Source organism: Triticum aestivum, chromosome 2A, assembly GCF_018294505.1.
Source record: "Triticum aestivum cultivar Chinese Spring chromosome 2A, IWGSC CS RefSeq v2.1, whole genome shotgun sequence".
Classification (NCBI taxonomy): Eukaryota; Viridiplantae; Streptophyta; class Magnoliopsida; order Poales; family Poaceae; genus Triticum; species Triticum aestivum.
The window spans coordinates 696,186,217-696,206,697 of record NC_057797.1 but is presented as its reverse complement, the minus strand read 5'-3'; the positions used below and the strand labels follow the sequence as shown (position 1 = coordinate 696,206,697).

General features: G+C 45.1%; 1 protein-coding gene across 1 annotated transcript; it reads left to right on the top strand.

Annotated features, from left to right (window-relative positions):
- The first annotated feature begins 6,316 nt into the window (after positions 1 to 6,316).
- Positions 6,317 to 20,219, top strand: LOC123190317 (uncharacterized). Its single transcript, XM_044602933.1, has 14 exons — positions 6,317 to 6,610; positions 8,133 to 8,672; positions 8,774 to 9,913; positions 10,389 to 10,713; positions 11,613 to 11,868; positions 11,964 to 12,180; positions 12,742 to 13,091; positions 13,280 to 13,801; positions 14,291 to 15,491; positions 15,594 to 15,947; positions 16,152 to 16,389; positions 16,583 to 19,152; positions 19,248 to 19,387; positions 19,540 to 20,219. The coding sequence occupies exons 1-14, from the start codon at positions 6,530 to 6,532 to the stop codon at positions 19,862 to 19,864; spliced, it is 8,259 nt and encodes a 2,752-aa protein (XP_044458868.1). The 5' UTR covers positions 6,317 to 6,529; the 3' UTR covers positions 19,865 to 20,219.
- Positions 20,220 to 20,481: the final 262 nt, after the last annotated feature.

Genomic DNA, 20,481 nt, shown 5'->3' with positions numbered 1-20,481 from the left:
GAGGTTGAGGGAGATGGCACCAGCAGCAGCACGACGGCGTGGTGTTGATGGAGCTGCAGTACTCCGGCAGAGCTTCGCTAAGCAATAAGGAGGTGGAGGAGGTGTTGGGGAGGGAGAAGGAGGCAACCAAAGGCCAAGGACTCAAGGTATGAAGTCCCTCCTCTCCCCCACTATATATAGGGGTGCCAAGGGGGGGTGGCCGGCCCTAGGAGATCCAATCTCCTAGGGGGTGCGGCGGCCAAGGGGGGTTTCCCTCCCCCCCAAGGCACCTAGGAGGTGCCTTACCCTCCTAGGACTCTTGCCCCCTTGAACCCTAGGCGCATGGGCCTAGTGGGGCTGGTGCCCTTGGCCCATGTAGGCCAAGGCGCACCCCCTACAGCCCATGTGGCCCCCGGGGATGGGTGGCCCCACCCGGTGGGCCCCCGGGACCCCTCCGGTGGTCCCGGTACAATACCGATAACCCCGAAACTTGTCCCGATGCCCGAAACAGGACTTCCCATATATAAATCTTTACCTCCGGACCATTCCGGAACTCCTCGTGACGTCCGGGATCTCATCCGGGACTCCGAACAACATTCGGGTTACTGCATATACATATCCCTACAACCCTAGCGTAACTGAACCTTAAGTGTGTAGACCCTACGGGTTCGGGAGACATGTAGACATGACCGAGATCGCTCTCCGGTCAATAACCAACAGCGGGATCTGGATACCCATGTTGGCTCCCACATGCTCCACGATGATCTCATCGGATGAACCACGATGTCGAGGATTTAATCAACCCCGTATGCAATTCCCTTTGTCCATCGATATGTTACTTGCCCGAGATTCGATCGTCGGTATCCCAATACCTCGTTCAATCTCGTTACCGGCAAGTCACTTTACTCGTACCGTAATGCATGATCCCGTGACCAAACACTTGGTCACTTTGAGCTCATTATGATGATGCATTACTGAGTGGGCCCAGTGATATCTCTCCGTCATACGGAGTGACAAATCCCAGTCTCGATCCATATAAAACAATAGATACTTTCGGAGATACCTGTAGTGCACCTTTATAGTCACCCAGTTACGTTGTGACGTTTGATACACCCAAAGCACTCCTACGGTATCCAGGAGTTATACGATCTCATGGTCGAAGGAAGAGATACTTTGACATTGCAAAAACTCTAGCAAACGAACTATACGATCTTGTGCTATGTTTAGGATTGGGTCTTGTCCATCACATCATTATCCTAATGATGTGATCCCGTTATCAATGACATCCAATGTCCATAGCCAGGAAACCATGACTATCTATTGATCAACGAGCTAGTCAACTAGAGGCTTACTAGGGACATGTTGGTGTCTGTTATTCACACATGTATTACGATTTCCGGATAACACAATTATAGCATGAATAAAGACAATTATCATGAACAAATAAATATAATAATAATGCTTTTATTATTGCCTCTAGGGCATATTTCCAACACCAGTCGCGTCCCCAAAAGCCCTTTTTTCGCCGGCTCAGGCTAAATTGGCGTCGGCGGACCCAGGCCGAACCCGTGCGCGTTGGGGACGCTTGGAGGCGCCGGCCGAATCGTTTTTGGCACGAAAGTCGGCGGGCCCTCCTTGGCAGCGACTCAGCTCTTCCCGCGGCTTCGTTGTCCTTATCGCCTCGGTTCCCGCGGCGAATCAATGCCAAAGCTGCCGCGCGCTGCCGCGCCGGTCAGCCTCCTCCATTGATGCCTCACGGGCGGCGCAGTGAAGACCGGACAACGCGCGTCCCTCGCCCGCCACGCGTAACACGGCGGCCACGCGGACGCGCGGCGCCTCCGCCTATATAAGCCGTCCCCCAGCGTGCCGGGTGACGCACAGACTCTCCACCACCGACGCCCCGTTCCTCCCCCGTCCCTCCCTCTCCTCTCGTCGTTTCTCCAACGTATCTATAATTTTTGATTGTTCCATGCTATATTATCTACTGTTTTGGACATTATTGGGCTTTATTTTCCACTTTTGACTAACCTATTAACCGGAGGTCCAGCCCAGAAATGTTGTTTTTTGCCTATTTCAGTGTTTCGGAGAAACAAAATATCAAACGGAGTCCTAACGGGATGAAACCTTCGGGAACGCGATTTTCTCATCAGATAAGGCCCAGGAGACTTGGACCCTCCGTCAAGAAAGCCACGTGGCGGTCACGAGGGTGGAGGGCGCCCCCCTAGGGCGCGCCCCCTGCCTCGTGGGCCCCTCGAAGCTCCACCGACGTACTTCTTCCTCCTATATATACCTACGTACCCCCAAACGATCAGATACGGAGCCAAAAACCTAATTCCACCGCTGCAACTTTCTGTATCCATGAGATCCCATCTTGGGGCCTGTTCCGGAGCTCCGCCGGAGGGGGCATCGATCACGGAGGGCTTCTACATCATCATCCAAGCCTCTCCGATGAAGTGTGAGTAGTTTACTTCAGACATACGGGTCCATAGTTAGTAGCAAGATGGCTTCTTCTCTCTCTTTGGATCTCAATACAATGTTCTCCCCCTCTCTCGTGGAGATATATTCGATGTAATCTTCTTTTGCGGTGTGTTTGTTGAGACCGATGAATTGTGGGTTTATGATCAAGTCTATCTATGAATAATATTTGAATCTTCTCTGAATTATTTTATGTATAATTGGTTATCTTTGCAAGTCTTTTCGAATTATCAGTTTGGTTTGGCCTACTAGATTGGTTGTTCTTGCCATGGGAGAAGTGCTTAGCTTTGTTCTTGCCCAGGTCTCTTTTTTATCATATCAATCTCCATCATTTTATTATTGCTTTGCTTTTTATTTTGCCTTTTACTTTTCACTTTGCATCTCTATACCAAAAATATTATTTATCATCTCTATCAGATCTCACTTTCGTAAGTGACCGTGAAGAGATTGACAACCCCTAAGCGCGTTGGTTGCGTTGAGCTATTGTTTTTGTGTAGGTACGAGGGACTCGCGCGTAGCCTCCTACTGGATTGATACCTTGGTTCTCAAAATCTGAGGGAAATACTTACGCTACTTTGCTACATCATCCTCTCCTCTTCGGGGAAATCTAACGCAGTGCTCAAGAGGTAGCATTGTTCCAGTTCAACCATGACCGAGCGCTTCCCAGGCGAGGCGCGGAGGCGAACGGCTTCGACCGCCGCCACCTCCACGAGGACGAAGCTCGGCTCCTCTATGAAGCCGAGTACCCGGTCCCGCCGGACATGCGGGTGCCCGGGGCATGGAGGATCAGCGCCGGCAGCGTCCCGGTGCCCCCACCGCCCACCGAAGCGGCGCGGCGTGCGGAGATCGCGCGTATCCGCGCCTCTCTACCGCATGCGACGAGGGAAGGACCACGGTACGTCCCTGACAGCCCGCTGTGGGACCCCTACTTCCGCCGCCGCCACGCCGAGCAGCTCGAGGCCACCAACAGTGTGGTGCCCTCCGGGAGGCTCAACTCCGAAGGCCGCCGCCGATGGTGGGGCGTGCCCGGCCGCACGCTGGAGGCCGTCCTCGAGTACATCGAGGGCGGCAACACGCCCAGGCTAGAGTACCCCGCTCCCCCGTCCTTCTCTCGCCGGCGTGGGAGCTCGTGGATGCCGAGACGCATGGACCCGGGGGCGTCCTCCTCCTCGTCCAGCCGCACGACCTCTCCCTTCCTCCGCCCTGTCAAGTCGGAGCCCCATGACACGCCGGTCAGCCACCGCACCCGCAGCTCCGGCGTCCGCATCGCCGACTCCTCCCTCACCTCTGGCCACCTCGTCCTCGTCAGACCGAAGGCGGAGCCCGGCCTCCCCGCGGAGTACGAGGCCGTAGTCTGGCGCGGCTTCTCCGACGAGGAGGCCCTAAAGTGGGCGCGGGACGACTACCTCCACGACGAGATGGTCCCGCAGCGCCGAGCCCTGGAGGAGATAGCCACCTGCAAGCGTGGCCGCGAGGACGAGCACGGCGTGGTGATCCTCGACAACGATGAGGACGAGGACGTCCCCGGACCGTCCAACCCGCCGCGCCAACCTGGGGAGGGGTGCAGCAGGGACGGCGGGCGCGGAGGAGGTGACGACGACGACGATGATGGCGGCGGCGACTACACGCAGTTCTACAAGCTCCTCGGCATGTAGAGCTTCAAGGGCGGGCGACGGCTAGGAGCGGCGAGGGCGACGGCGGGCCGCGGCGAGTAGCGTTTTTTTGTAAAATATTTTAAATGTGTATGAACTCGTCGAAGTTTGGATGAATTTGCGCCTAGTTTGTGGTTTTCAAATAACTCGTGGGCGCCGCGATTAGGGGGCATCACGCCCCCAGCACGCGGTTTTCGCCGGTGCGCCCCAGGGAGCGATTTTGAGCGCCTCCTGGAGGGCCAACGACTGGAGATGCTCTGTGAGCACTCCAAGAGACTGAATCAACATAGCATGTTGAAATTTTACGAAGTCACCACAGACGCCTCACAGTCGACGGGGACGTCTCCTCCCTCTAAACGAAAGTCGCCGGAATTCCGAAATAAATCCATGAATAATGCGGGCACCAATAATCTAGTACTGTTAACGAAAATTTTTTGTTGTTGTTTTGACAATGTTAAGAAAATTCATTATATCACGCGGGACACCGTGAAGAAGATAATTTCCTTTCCAGCTAAAAAAAGAAGAAGATAATCCTGTTTTTTTGTTGTTGCGAGGGAAGAAGATAATCCTGTTGCAGAAAAATGAAAATCAGTGCCATTGCTGTCCGTCGCCCTGCTCGCTCGCCGGTACGCGGTGCAACGCCCCTGGCCGACGAGGCGAGAGAAAATAGGAGGACCGGCCGAGAGCTGACCGAGAACACGTTCTTCGACCTGTACTACGTACTTTTACCACCACGAACGATTGATTTTACCGCACCAGTCCGCTCGGTAAAACGGGTTCGGCTCACCTGCTGGGTTCCCAGCAGGGATTATTGTGCAGGGCAAATAGGTGATTGCCATGTGTCCTTGTGGGCCAAGAGCTCCAACTAACTCAGATTTAATTTGTTTCTTCTTACTGCTTCTTTCCTTCGTCACCTGCCCTCTGGGCGAAAGAATACGAGGTTGCCTGCTAGTTGTTGGGTCGGGTTCTTCTTGCTTGCTCGCCGGCGATGTTGTTGGGTCGTCTACTGCTAGTCGATTTGGATCCGGCTCTTGAATTCTGGAGTTAACCGAGGCCAAGCACTTTAATGAGGAGAAGGGTAATGATTGGAACATTGATCGATTTCTTGCTTTTACTTTCACAAGCAGTGACAGCAGAAGCGCAACCATGGCAGTCTGTACGACGACCTTCCCGTGCGGCCGGCCGCTCCCGCTCTGCACAAAAATAAAATAAAATCAGTTCATCGTTTCAGATCGTTGGCGGACGTTGCAGGCGGAATATGTCCTCGACGGTGGTGGGCGTGAGCAGGCGCGACGGGCGCAGGTGGGTTGAGCAGCTCCGGCGAGGGGACGGGTTTCTTTTCTTGCCGTTCTATTTCTTCCGCTTATGCTTGCTCTTCTCTTGTACGGGGGCTTGGCCGGGGGGCAGCACGGCAGGCTGCCTCGGCGACCGGCAGGGGCGCCGCTACGGGACCCTCGGCAGCCACGACGTCCTCGAGTGGAGGTAGAAGGTCCATCGGCGCGGCGGGCCGACGAGCAAGAACCATTGGCGCTGGCATCCATTCTCACGGCGAGGAAGGACCAAAGCAGTAAGAAGAAACAAATTAAATCTAAATTAATTGAAGCTCTTGGCCCACACGGACACATGGCAATCACCTATTTGCCCTGCACAATAATCCCTGCTGGGAACCCAGCAGCTGAGCCGAACCCCGGTAAAACCGGAGCCACTCCGCGCACTGTGCGCCTCCGCGGCAGTCCATCCACGCGCCGGCATGTTTACCCTCCCCGTGAAAAAAGGGCCCGACTCCCAACCCCGAGCCATCCCATCCCATCCCACTCCTCCCATTGATCACGCTTTCCCCTAGAAAGGCTAGGCTAGAACCCCCAAAGCCTCCTGCCACGGCGCAGCATCTTCGCCCAGAAGCAAACGATCTCTGCCTGCGCAGCAGCACTAAGGGCATGTACAATAGTGCTATCTTAGAAGTGCCACATAGGATAAATGATGAGGTGAAGGAGAAAGAACTCATAAAAAAAGGTTTGTCTTCTTTTATTTAAGATAAGGCAAGAGATGATCTCTTAGCACAATTTGTCTCACCATGTTTTAAGGAATTGCTAGTTATTAAAGATAAGGCTAAGATATAATCCATTGTAGACATATTTTTTTATCATCTCTAATTTACATGCAAGACTTAAGATAAGACTGTCTTATCAACCATTGTACATGCCCTAATCCCATCCCCTCCCACGTCTCACCGATCACCCCTCTGCCTTGTTTTTTTCTCCACACAGCAGCAGCAGCAGCAGCAGTCACACCCCACCGCCGCCTTTGACTCGCAGCGACGAGACGACTCCTCGTCCTCGACACCCCTCCCTCCTCTTCGTCCTCCTCGCGAATACCGCTTGCTGCGCGGGAGGGCGTGAGCGGCTAGGGCGCGGGAGGGCGGCATGGCGGAGATGGATTTGGGCGACGTGGTGCTCTCCTGGTCCATCCGCGACATCAACGACGACGACCTCTACAGGGACAAGGTACACCCGCGCCATCCACCCACCCATCCCTCGGTTGCCGCTGCTAGCTAGTAGTTCCGGGTGACGATTTCTGCGGCTGCCGGCATGATCCCATTTTTTTCCCCTTCCGAATCTGTGCGCGCGTACGGATTCCGGAGCGCGCGGCGCGTGCCAAGCGTATGCATGCTAGGTTTCCAAAATCTGTTGATCGAATATTAGTCGCTTGTAGAGTTGTATTGCACTGGTTGTCAGTAATGTGCGACTGAAGTTGTCATCTGGACGCACGCGTCAGGGAAGTGCAGTTGCAGTCGGCATGTTCGTACAATCTCTGCCCGCCAAATCGTTGCACACCGGGCGACACATGCTGCTTCAGGAAATTGCATGTTTGCTGCTGCCTGTTGGCGGCCAGCCGTGACTGATTCATACTAATTCATAATTGGTGTCCACTGCTGATGAAAATAATGACGCACTAATTAATTTGCTATGCCCATGATGCTCGTAGCATAATCGACCATCTCCCATTCTGAAAACTCTAGATAACACGATCGTATAAGTTATCAGATGTTTCTATATGTTGGTGACATTTATGACAAGTTCTGTCTTCAAACTTCGGTCGATTAGCAGCTTATGCCCTGTATTTTGTCCTTGCTTCATCTTGGCGTAGATCAAATTGACCACATAGCACCCTTCTGCTAGGCTGATAGCGGCATTAGTTTTTTTTAGAAGATGCCAGAATTAGTTGAATGCCGTTTCTGTGCTCAAGATACGTGTATCATCGATCCATCCCCTCGGCGCTGCTAGTTCCGGTTTGTTGATTTCTGTGGTTGCCAGCTAGAGCCATTTCTTTTTTCGAATCGTGCCAAGCGTTATGCATGCGTATGCGCGCTAGGTTTCCAAAATCTATTGATTGATTAGTCGCTTGTAGTGCAACTGAAGTGGGTCATTTGGATGCACGCATCAGGGAAGTGCGGTGCAGTTGGCATGTTTGGACAATCTCTGCTCACCAAATCGTTGCACACCTGGTGACACATGGCACTTCTGAAATCTGCATGTTGCTCGTTGCCTGTTGGTGTCATTTGTAACTGATTCACATTGGTGCCTGCTGCTGTTCAAAATAATGATGCATTAATATGGTGCTATGCCCACGATGCACGATCATTCTTGTCAAGTGTTACGGTGGTCGTAGTATAATCGACCTGGTCGCATTCCGAAAACTGTATGTAGCAAGATAATACATGTGGCGAGACAGGTTTTCTAACGTGACAGGTATATGTTGGGATTTTATGTCTTGAGAATTCGGTTGATTACAGTTACCTCCTAGGTGATGCTTATGCTCTGGATTTATCCTTGCTGGTCTTGCATTAGATGAGATTGACCACATAGCTGTTCTGCTAGCATTAGTTTTTTTTGTGTGTGTAAGGAGCATTAGTTTTTTTTTTGTAAAGGGTGCCAATTAATTGCATGCCATTTCTGTGCTCAAGCAGTTAGTAAAGAATCTTTTGCTAGTTATAACCATATTTTCATTTATACCCTCATTATGTAGGTTGAGACCATTCCCTGCAAATTCAAGTCAGTTGATCACTATCTCCAATCGTATCGTCTGCCTCTGATTGAAGAAACGAGGTCAGATCTGTGCTCATGCCTTGAACTCATCAATGAAGCACCCTCGTCGAAAATACTTTCCATGGAGGTAGCAGGAAAATCAGGATTATACTTCATGGATGTGGACTTCTGGGACAATGGTGCTGGTTTTTCCACTGGGACATATACGGCAAGGAATGGTGATATATTCATTTTGTCTAGCTTGAAACCTGAATATGCAGAGGACCTTAACCGCTACGGTGTGACATATTGCTTGGCAATGGTTACTGAGGTTTCTTTGGATGATGAATACCATAAGGGTTTCAGAGTTAAAGTTGCAAAGGATATTGGTTTGGAAGAAGAAGACTTGAGTAAATTCAGACATGCAATATTTCTCACTAATATCATGACAAATATACGTATATGGAAAGCACTTTCGTTTGATACGCACATGGATAACAATTTCACAGTAATCAAGTCTCTGTTAGCCCCAACAAATTTGGTAAGTTAACCTGGATAGTTGTGTTTTAGTTACTTGCTTTTTTCTTGCCAGTATGAATTGGTGTCTAACCTTTTGAGTTCCTCTTTTTGGGCCTGTTGCAGGGTGATGATGTATGTGGTATCTGTGTTGCACAGGATGGGAGCTTATTGCCTTCCTTGACAGAGCAATTACTATCAATCAAACTTAATCAATCGCAACTGGATGCTATTGAATCTGTGATCTCAGCTGTACGATGTAGGCATATGAACCTGTTGAAGCTTATATGGGGTCCTCCAGGTACTGGAAAGACCAAGACTGTTAGTGCTTTACTATGGGCTTTGGCGTGTGTGAAATGCAGAACTCTTACTTGTGCTCCCACTAACGTCGCTGTCGTTGGAGTTTGCACTCGTTTCCTTCAAAACTTGAAGGAGTTCAATGAGCACATTGATGAAAATGGTCTACCCTTTTCTCTTGGAGATGTCTTGCTGTTTGGGAACAAGTATAACATGGACATCACCGAGGATCTTCAGGAAATTTTCTTGGATTTTCGGGTGGACGACCTTGTTGAGTGCTTTTCATCGTTGTCTGGATGGAAGTACAGAATAGCTTCGATGGTATCCTTTTTTGATGACTGTGTGTCACGGTACGATATGCTTCTTGAGGATGAAGGAAATAGTGATCCCGTGAGCTTTCTGGACTTCATAAAGAAACAGTTTGATGCGACAGCAATAGCTCTGAAAAGATGCATAATGAATTTGTGGGTTCACCTTCCTGGAAGGTGCTTTTCTCGTGATAGTGTCGTAAATATATCTTCCTTGCTTAATATGCTGGAAAATTTTGGGACCCTTCTGTGCAACGTAGACTTGACTGAAGATTGTTTGAAAAGGGCCCTTGGTTGTCTGTCAAATGAAAACTCTGTTTGTGTAAAGCCTATATCTCCTATTGAGAAGGAACTGGACGGAGCAAGGTCTTCATGCCTTAAATTGCTTAAAGATCTGCTACACTCGCTTAATTTACCCACTGGAGTAGACAAAAACTGGGTCCAGAGCTACTGCATATGTAATGCTACACTTCTTTTCTGTACTACCTCTAGCTCTTACCGGTTGCATCACATGGAGATTGCACCCCTCGATGTCTTAATTGTTGACGAGGCTGCTCAAGTGCGGGAGTGTGAGTTGGTGATCCCTCTACGTCTGCATTGGTTGAAGCATGTTGTTTTGGTTGGAGATGACTGTCAGCTGAGTGCAATGGTTAAAAGTCAAGTAAGTTTCACCTTACCCTCTTTATACTATACGTTGTCATCGAGCCATCGGTGCAGTTGGCTGCAAATTTCTAATGCTAAAATGCTACAGCAACTTTTTAGTTATTGCTGCATCACTCTACAGCACTACTAATCACGCATGTGAATATGCATGTCTTATATAACGTATTTCTTTTAATTTTTTTACCTTACATTGATTTTTTAACGCTGCAAAGCCTATGAAGCTTTAGACCATAAATGCTGCAGACCTTAAAATTGAGTTGGAAATGGCTGCATTGGGTAATTTTCATAATTTTGTTTAAGTTCGATGGATAACACAATCAATACAACAGTTCAGGTGGCTAAAAAAGAAGCTGGATTTGGTGACTCTTTTTTGGAGACTGATTCATGACAATCTTAGTTCTTACCTTTCATTTGGAAACAAGCTGGATCTGTTGATGATAATCGTACTTCTTATGTTCATTGTTTATCTGTAGGTATGCAAAGAAGCTGGCTTTGGTACAAGTCTTTTTGGGAGATTGGTTATGTTGGGATTCGATAAACATTTGCTGAATATACAGTATCGCATGAATCCTATTATTAGCTTGTTTCCAAATGTTCAGTTTTATGAGAGGAAGATTTTAGATGGTTCAAATGTCCTGTCACCTAGCTATAACAAGGATTATACATGCTTCCCGTTTGATAGCTACACTTTTATAAACCTCACTGATGGAAGGGAAGACAAAGAAGGCACAGGAAACAGTCGAAGAAACATGGTTGAAGTTGCTGTTGTTTTGCACCTGATCCAAACCATCTTTAAATGTATGTTAGCTGAATCCTATCTTTTCTTCCAACCTTAATATCCTGCCTCAGTATCCTTGGTACACCTCCGTCCGGGTTTATTAGCCCCCCTCGTATTTTGAGTCAAACTTTGGCCATCTATAAAAATAATAAAATATTACCTCTGTTCGGAAATAACTGACGTGGTTTTAGTTCAACATCAGTTACAACCACATCAGTTATTTCCGAACGCTGGGAGTCTAAATTATATGACACAAAAAGTACACTATTTGATTTGTATCTGAAAGAGCTACTTGGCTATATAGTTTACTTTTTGTTAGTTAAATTTATGGTCAAACTTTAGCCTAAAATAAAAGGGGGCCTAATAAACCCGGATGGAGGTAGTAGTTACTAATTTGTTTCTATATGAAGATACTTAGTTGATATGACTTGCATCTTTAGAAGCTTATAGGGTCTTTCTTGTATTTCATGTTGCATAACTTTCATTGATAGAAAGGTGATCAGTGTAATAGTTTATGTTCAACAGTCAGTTTGTTACCTGTGTATATCTTGTGATTTGTTAACTGCATCAATCTGGGTTTATGAAAATTCAATTCCCTATATATGTCTGTCAGCAAGTCCACTGTCATACACTTCCCTGTTTAATAGATAATGTTACATTTTTTATTTGCAAAACTTAGAACATTAAGTAGATGATATGAAAGGTGAGACATCAAGCTCTGTTAGAGTTGTTGGCCACTACATGTACTCACTAATTGGTATTTTGTTTTTACCTTCAGAGCTGAAAAGTAATGCTATGTCACTTGTAAGCTGATACAGAATCAACTGCAGTTTGCTATAGAAAATTCTCTCGCTCGCCTTATGCAAAATAGACCCCAAAAGCTCATTAAAGACTTAGCAGTTTAGTTTTTTTTTTGCAGGTTGGAAAAGTACGGGCAAAGTGCTCAGCGTCGGTGTGGTCTCTCCATATAGTTCTCAAGTTGATGCAATTAAAGGTAGACTTGGCAAACAATATGACACATGTGATGGCTTTCATGTGCGAGTCAAGTCTATTGATGGTTTCCAAGGAGAAGAGGATGATATAATAATACTATCAACAGTTAGATCCAATGGGAGAGGAGTTGTTGGATTTCTTGCTGATAACCAAAGAACAAACGTTGCTCTTACCAGGGCAAAGTGAGCATTTTTTCCCAGTCCTTTGTTTTGTTACTGTTCAAAGTATTGTCAGATTGATAATATAGTCTTTCTAATGGATGCTTTATTTGATGCAGGCACTGTCTTTGGATTGTTGGTAATGCTCATACACTGTACAAAAGTGGAACTGTCTGGACAGACCTTGTTTCTGATGCTCAAAGACGTAAATGTGTTTTCAATGCCACTAATGACACGGCCTTATGTAAGTTGGTTTTGCAAGTAAAGCAAGATCTTGATGAACTTGAGGATCTTCTTAATGCTGAGTCGGCCGTTTTCAGCAATACCAGATGGAAGGTAAGTAACATAGTGATGTTAGTCAGTTTGACTTTGACCATACTTTCGTGTGCTCCCTCTACGTGTGCGTTTATTTACCTCCTTTTCTTTTTGCTAGTAGTTTAGAATTTAGATTGTAGTTTTTTCCTCTGTTGGTTGGCTTGGCTTCACCTTGAGTGGCTGTGCCATTTTGCGCCATTTTAGCATGTTTGGATGCATGCTCAAGAGAAAATTTAAGTTAGTTTAGTTATGTGCATTTAATGTATTGGAATGCAAACCACATTTATGCACATTAGTCTGATAAGACTCTGCTTGTTGTCAGGGAGTATTGGGTTTGTTGATACACGGTTTCTTTATAACATGTTTTTTTTTGTGGTTTGCTTATCTCTGTTATGCTGTTTGTAATTAAGATTTGCAGGGACATGTGCTACTTTGCAGGATGGTATGTCAATATATGATTTTTTTTCTATAGATTACATACCATCTTGTAACTCCCTACTTTTTTTACAGAACATACCTGTTGATATATTCTTGAGTTCATTCTTTCTCAGACTCTATTTTGTGTACTGGTAAATTCAACAGGTCATTGTTAGCGACGAGTTTAGAAAGTCTTTCACCAAGCTAAAATCATCACAGCTCAGGAGGGAAATACTCCAAAAGCTTGTCAAAGTTGGCGGTGGTTGGAGGACACCAGTTAGGAACTTGGATGTACCTGGTGTTTCCAATCTTGCAAAAGTATACAAGATCAGGGACCTTTATCTTATTTGGAGTACTGACTTGGAGAAAAGTGAAGAAAGGTATATCCAGATAATAAGAATTTGGGACCTACTATCACAACAACATGTTGCAAGAACCGTTCAACGTCTCGAGAACCTATTTTCCATGTACACAGATGATTACCTGGATCACTGCAGAGGAGTGCAGACCCTCGGGTATGCGCTGTTCATTTTTATTGGGCCATACTTTGTTCCTAGGATTCTTTTACCATGCTTGAAATTGAACTGTTCGTCAATAGTCATGTTTATGAGTTATGAGTGGGCTGCTTGTAGACATTCTTCTTATTTCTCTTTTTTGAATAGTATTATTCTTATTTCTTGCTTCTTTTTTTGATTGCTTGCAGGAAACTAGAGGTTCCTATGGTTTGGGATGTTGAGCATGATATTATTCGCTATAAGAAGGATTGCAGAGTTGATGCCCAGGAACAGCATGATCTAGTGGATACACCATATGCTATGGAAAATTCAAAAGTTCGCGAAAGCTTCTTGCTGATGAAATTCTACTCGTTATCATCTGGAGTGGCAAAACATTTGCTGACGGCTTCTGATGGTTCTGAAATTGATATCCCCTTTGAACTAACTGATGAAGAGAAGGTGATAATCCAATTCCCGGTCACTAGTTTTATACTTGGGAGGTCAGGCACCGGAAAAACCACTGTATTGACAATGAAATTGATTCAAAAAGAGCAACAGTCATTGATTGCCTCCCAAGGTCTACATTTGGATGGAGATGATTTGTCAGGGCTTGATGAAAAAGATATTGTGCCACTGAAGGATGCAGGAGAAGGTTTTGTGAAACAAGTGTTTATCACTGTAAGCCCAAAGTTGTGTTCAGCCATAAAAAATCACATTTCTGGACTTAAAAGGTAAGTCTGTTGAACTAGAGCCCTATTTTGAAGTTTACACGTGTTTAGCATTTTCAAAATTATTTTTGGACATATATTTAAAGTGGACAGAAATATGTGTGCAATTTGGTCCAAGGTATTTTTTCAATGTACTCACTTCATTTTACTGTACGGGGTTACTGTATTTTTATCTTCTTTTTATTTACGGGGTTACTGTATTTATAAGTTCATGCTCTTTAGATTCTTTGTTTGTCATGCCCTTTCAAGGTTAACATTTTTATCCATATGAAGTACATTTCTCTTTGATATACTTGAATAATTATAAAAAAACACTATACTTATGGGGACCAACCCTCGTGGATTTGTATTGAAAGAAACAGCAACCATGTGCTCCTTCGTAGGCGAGTCCTTGAAAAAAATACACTCTTCAAATGATATTTACTGATTCTTCTATGAGTTATATGATTATATCAACCATGACGCGCATATTACTTTATTTCAACCCTGTAGGTTTGGCTCTGGTGACGCCTCTGATCAGCCTAGCATTCTTCACATGCATGACATCATTGATGACCAGGAAGAGTTTACAGATATACCTGACAATTTTAGCAATCTACCTCATGAGCACTATCCTCTTACTATAACATATCGGAAGTTCTTGATGATGCTTGATGGAACATGCCGGACATCATTTTTTGATGTGTTTTATGGTGAACTGCAGTCTAGCATTGATAGAGGGCATTCAAACTCTCGCGCGCTGCAAACTTTTATTGAATCAAAGGAAGTTACCTATGAGAAATTTGCTGCTGCCTATTGGCCTCGTTTCAATGCAGACCTGACCAAGAATCTTGATGCATCCACTGTCTTCACTGAAATAGTTTCTCATATAAAGGGTAGATATCAAGCAAGCAGTCCTTATATCAGCAAGCTTGGAAGACAAGATTATGTGATACTCTCAGATAAAAGATTTTCATCTCTGAACAGTGAGAAGAGAGATAGGATTTACAATATTTTTGTTGATTATGAGAGTATGAAATCCACTGCCAGAGAGTTTGATTTGTCAGATTTTGTCAATAGCCTTCACACCAGTCTTATATCCGAGGGCTACAATGGAGATCTATTGGACTTTGTTTACATAGATGAGGTGCAGGATCTAACCATGACACAAATAGCACTTCTTAAGTACGTCTGCAGAAACTTCAAGGAAGGCTTCCTTTTTGCTGGTGACACCGCACAGACTATAGCTAGGGGTATTGATTTCAGGTTTGAAGATATTCGTTCGCTTTTTTATACCGCATTTCTCTCAGAAACGGAAGCATTTAATCAAGGACGTCAACATGGAAAACAAGTCAAACTCTCTGATATGTTCCAACTTACTCAAAATTTCCGCACACATTGTGGCATCCTTTACATGGCACAAAGTATCATGAGCCTTTTGTACTTCTTTTTCCCGTCAAGTGTTGACAAGCTTAACCCAGAGACTGGACTTGTGTATGGAGAAGCACCCGTGCTGCTGGAGTCTGATAATGATGAAAATGCAATTATGACTATATTTGGAGAAATCAAAAGTAAGCATGGTAGCATGCATGGGTTTGGTGCTGAGCAAGTCATATTAGTTCGTGATGATGCTACCAAAAAACAAATTGTTGATCTTGTTGGTAAACAGGCTCTTGTTTTGACCATTGTTGAATGTAAGGGCCTTGAGTTCCAGGTATGAGCATCTAGTTCACTAAATTTTTGTGCATTTTGCCAAAAAAAGTTAAATGTCATGTCATAAGATTTTGCATATTGTTACTTTGAATACATTGTGTAGGATGTGCTGTTGTACAACTTTTTCGGCTCGTCGCCCTTAAGAAACAAATGGAGAGTTCTGTACGGTTACATGAAAGATAAAGATATTATAGCACAATCTGAAGAGATCTCTCATCCGGGTTTTGACAGAAGCAAGCATCATCTTCTCTGCTCAGAGTTGAAGCAACTCTATGTTGCAATCACACGCACTAGGCAAAGGCTGTGGATATGTGAGAATACAGATGATTACTGTCGACCAATGTTTGACTACTGGAAGAAGTTGTGTCTTGTAGAGGTTAGATTACTTGATTCTAACCTTGTTCAAGCAATGCAGACAGGAAGCAGTGCTGATGATTGGAGGCTACGGGGAACAAAGGTTAGTGATCTTTACTTGTTTGCTTTGGAAAGCCAGTTTACCTTTTTTGACCTTTTATTTTCCTGAAGTTCATGGGCCTTTTTCTGTCTGACAATTGGTCGTACAGAAATTCTTTGAGGTGTAATTGTGCATGCCTACTTACAATTTTAGCGTACTTCTCTTTCGAAGTTGTTATTCCATCTTAGAAGTTTTTTTTTCTTGCAGTTATTCAATGAAGGGCAATTTGAAATGGCTACAATGTGTTTTGAAAAAGCTGGTGATACATACAGAGAGAAGTGGGCAAGAGCTGCCGGACTTGTAGCTACTGCTGAACGTGCCATGTCCTCAAATTTGGAGAAGGGCAACGCTCAATTGCAAACAGCATCAGAAATCTATGAGTCCATAGGCATGCATGAGAAAGCTGCTACCTGCTATATCAAATTAGGTGACTACAAAAGAGCAGGTCTGCTAATTCTCCATAATATTCAATCTGTACCCACACCTCTGAGATTTTTTATTCCATAACGTTTATCAACAAGTTGTTCCTAAAGAGTTACAGTATAATGTCTTAATATTTTAAACAATTTTTAAGGTCTTTTCATCACACTCCACGCAGCTCTATCTGACTAAACACTATTTTTCTTGAACTGCAATAGGTATGATCTATATGCAAAAATGTGGTGCTTCCAGACTCGAGGATGCCGGTGACTGTTTTGCCATGACTGAAAGCTGGTCAGATGCAGCTGAAGTGTACTTCAAAGCTAAATGTTACACCAAATGTTTCTTGATGTGCTCGAAAGGAAAACAATTATTTAATCTTGGCTTGCAGTTCCTGCAACAGTTGGAGGACCATTTGGCTGAGAATTCAAAATCCGTGGAGGTTTCTGCAATCAGAAAGACATATCTTGAAAATTGTGCTCAACATTATTTTGTGTGCCGTGACATAAAGCATATGATGCATTTTGTCAAGGCTTTCAGTTCTATGGATCATGTGCGGGCATTCTTAAAGTCTAGAAATCTTGTTGATGAACTGTTCAGTTTAGAGATGGAAAAGGGTAATTTCCTTGAGGCTGCAGGAATGGCAAAGCATAAAGGAGATGTCCTGCTGGAGGTAGATATGCTCGAGAAGGCAGATATGTTTGAGGATGCAACACGGCTTCTCCTACTCAATATCATTGTAGATTCCTTCTGGTCTTCAAACAGTCGAGGGTGGCCTCCCAAAAGATACGCAGAGAAGGAAGGGTCACTTGCAAGGGCCAAACAGATGGCAAAGAAGGTCTCTGAGGGCTTCTACAGCTTTGCTTCCCTGGAAGCTGATGCACTGTCAGATATGAAGAAGTCTCTTCCCAGTTTAAATTGCACTTTGCTTGATGGCAGAAAATGTGAAAACTTGTTCGTTGAATTTATTGCTTCCCGTTTGATTCTTGATGTTCATCTTCAGTCCCAAGCCTCTGAATATAATTTGGAATTAGGACCAGGATCTGAAGATGACAGTAGTTGTAATGATATGGTTGCTCGTAACCAGATATCACCCAAAACTCTAGCGTATGCTTGGAATCACTGGAAGTCAATCACAATCAAAGTACTATCTCATCTTCGCCACACTGATGGTCCAGAATTAAATGATTATGAAGTTTTGTATGAAGAGCTTTGCTGTAAGTACTTTGGGTTGAGGAAAGATGGTGAAGATGGCCGATATGTCGTGCTTAACATGAATTCAAGTTGGCTCTCTAATGCAGGCAGAAATTCTTTGCAGCAAGATGGCAACAGATGTTGGCTGGATGTCCTTCAGTGTCATTCATGTGCTCAGTCTTTCCTGATGAATGAGTTGTCTTCTGTTGGTTTGGGTGTACTTAAGAAGTTGGAGACCATTGTTCAAATTTATCCAAATCCGGCATCTTCATATGCCCTGGTGAGAACTACCCTTATCATAAAAGAGATAGCTAACTTTTTGGAAGAACCAGAGTTCAGTATGCCGAAAAGTACCATGAAGTTAAGAAGCTTCTCTGCTCTGTGCGAGCGCCGCTTCTTTGAGTTAGTTTTTCTTGTCTGGAGAGATGGGGCAACGAGGAGCCTCTTGCGTATACTTGATTCACCAGCTTCATATTGTTTGATTGCTGATTCCCTTGGTGCAAATCTTCGGCCAAGAAATAAAAATTTGACTTACGGGCATCTTGGGAGGACAACTGTGCTTCTGCTTCATGCAGCACGATTGGATGATGCACTCATTTCAAGGCTGGTACAGTACCTCGACAATGATTCTGACTGGGCAAAGTTTTTCCGACATTTGAAGAGATTTCTTGATACTGGCGTTGATAGATCCTACTTGATCAAGAACTTTAGGACTGCTCTTAATTCTACCTTCTATGATGTGACTTGGAGGAATGAACTGGACTACATATCCCCAATATGCTATGTGGGTCTGATGGAGTGCCTTGGTTTCTTGGCTTCATCGTACCTTCTACAGAAAGGTTGTATATATGGCACAAAATCTCTGTTGCTCAATATGCTGGACTGCCGTACCAGCAAGGTTTACCTTGACAGCTGCCTGGTATCTAATTCGAGCCCAGATCCCGATCTTGAGGAGATGACATTCTTATCAGGGCGTTTCATATTTGATACAATTATGAGTATCTTGAGAAACAAGAATACGCTCTGGGATTGGGTACAGAAGACTTCAACTCCTAGTTGTTCATACACTGCAGTCCTGTTGAGACTAGTGGTTACACTTTATCCACTGATCCTAACTCATGATGGTCTGGGGAATTGCTATGAGGCCACAAATATTCTTCTGAAGCATGGAGTCTTTAAGGATTTACCTGTGGAATTCTCTCAGAAGATTGTGCGTGTCCTGCAACTGCAAATGAGGTCTCGCACCAGGGGCAACTTCAGAAGAGCACTCGCTGATGCACTTGCTGCAATCGGAGATCGTATGATAGTTATGGGTCCACCCAAAGATATAGCAAGCTTTCAGAACATAAATGCTGATATGATTAGCACAGAGGATTTGGGTGATGTTCAGAAGGTAATGGCTATTCTTCGTCCTGAAGAGGCAAGTTCTGTAAAGGAAGAGGCCGCACTGCTAGAAAAATCTGATGGTAAAAAAAACATTCCTAAGGCTGTACCAGCCAATAAGGTGGAGAGTACAAGTGAAATAGATTTAAGTGATGAGAATACTCCCTTCTGGGATAAGTTTGAGGCTTTTCAAGCCAACAAGGAAGGCCAGGTGAGTTTCATATGTTATGGTGCTTGTTTTGTTATTTTTCACTCTGTCCCATTGCTTCGCGGCTGCCAAGTTATTCTAAAAGCTGATTTCTGCAGAAAGATGCAAGGGTTATTATTCAGTTCCTTAGAAGTGTTGTTCGATGGATGGAACAAGCAGGCTTTACAGGAAAGCTTGATGCACAACTGTTGGAAGATATCAGGCGCATCCGCAGTGAATTTGATGAATGCATTGCCGGGTAAGCCAATGTTAAACTAAGGCCAACTCTAAATTTCTTAATGGCAGTATAAACACCGAACTGCAATTGGTAGATAATAAGGTATGAGTGACGTTTTGTAAAACATGACTAGGCCATCCCCAAAGTCTTCTGATAATTTACCATTTGCGCAGGATGGAGAAGACAGCTTGTCTGACTCTGGAGGATCTATACTCGATATGGGGAGATGGTGAGAACAAACTGCAGACGGTCATCAGCTTTGTGTCCTCCGCAAGGGCATCCATGAGAGAAGATGACATGAGGAATGTCCAGCCGCAGACTGACGGAGTGGTCGAACGGACCGGATGTTCAGACAGTGAGCCTGACACAGCAGGAAGCAACGAGGTGGAACCGTTGAAGGAGGAAGCAGTGGCCGCCGCCTCGACCTCGCAGAGGGCGGCGCAGAAGCACAAGGGCAAGAAGAAATCCAAGAAAGGCAAAGGCCGTGGCAGGAAGTGAGCCGCTGTAGCTGTAGCCCGTGGTGTACTCCCCCACCTGCAAACCGTCGCCTGCATTGGAGAAACTCGCTTTGTACCATGGCTGTAAAACCAACGTATGGCAGGGGCTCGTTGTTGACATGATGGATGTGCCTCTGCATTTTGTTTCTGGGAAGGATGGGATTATAATGACTCCGGTGAATGTTCTAAAGTTCTAAAGTAGCACGAGCATCTCTCTCGCGCGAAATAGCACAAGCATCTCCAACATTGTACCCGTAATTTGGCTGCCCAAACCAATTATGGATAGTGGAGAGAGAAGATTGGACATGCAAACGATTTTTGCTTTTACAACATTCTCAAAATTGGATGCTCAGATATCCGGAACGATTTACATAAAACATGGTTCATTGCACAGTTAAACACTACAATGAGTACAATTAAACATCACTGCCACTACAACGAGCTTAAAACCAGACACATCGGGTCTAAAATGAGCTCTACTCATTCTCCTTGTGGTTGTTGGCGATGGGCTGAATCCATGGCATGGCACCACATCATTGGTGAGACGGGGCTGAATTGATGGCATCGCATCGTCCACGGTGTTGGCTTCGCCTGCAGTTTCGTCACCTAGGCCCCTTC

Coding starts and splice junctions, on each gene's coding strand:
- LOC123190317 (XM_044602933.1), top strand. CDS start 6,530: ATGGCGGAGATGGATTTGGGCGACGTGGTGCTCTCCTGGTCCATCCGC. Junction 6,611..8,132: donor ACGACCTCTACAGGGACAAG/GTACACCCGCGC, acceptor CTCATTATGTAG/GTTGAGACCATTCCCTGCAA. Junction 19,153..19,247: donor AAGCCAACAAGGAAGGCCAG/GTGAGTTTCATA, acceptor TGATTTCTGCAG/AAAGATGCAAGGGTTATTAT.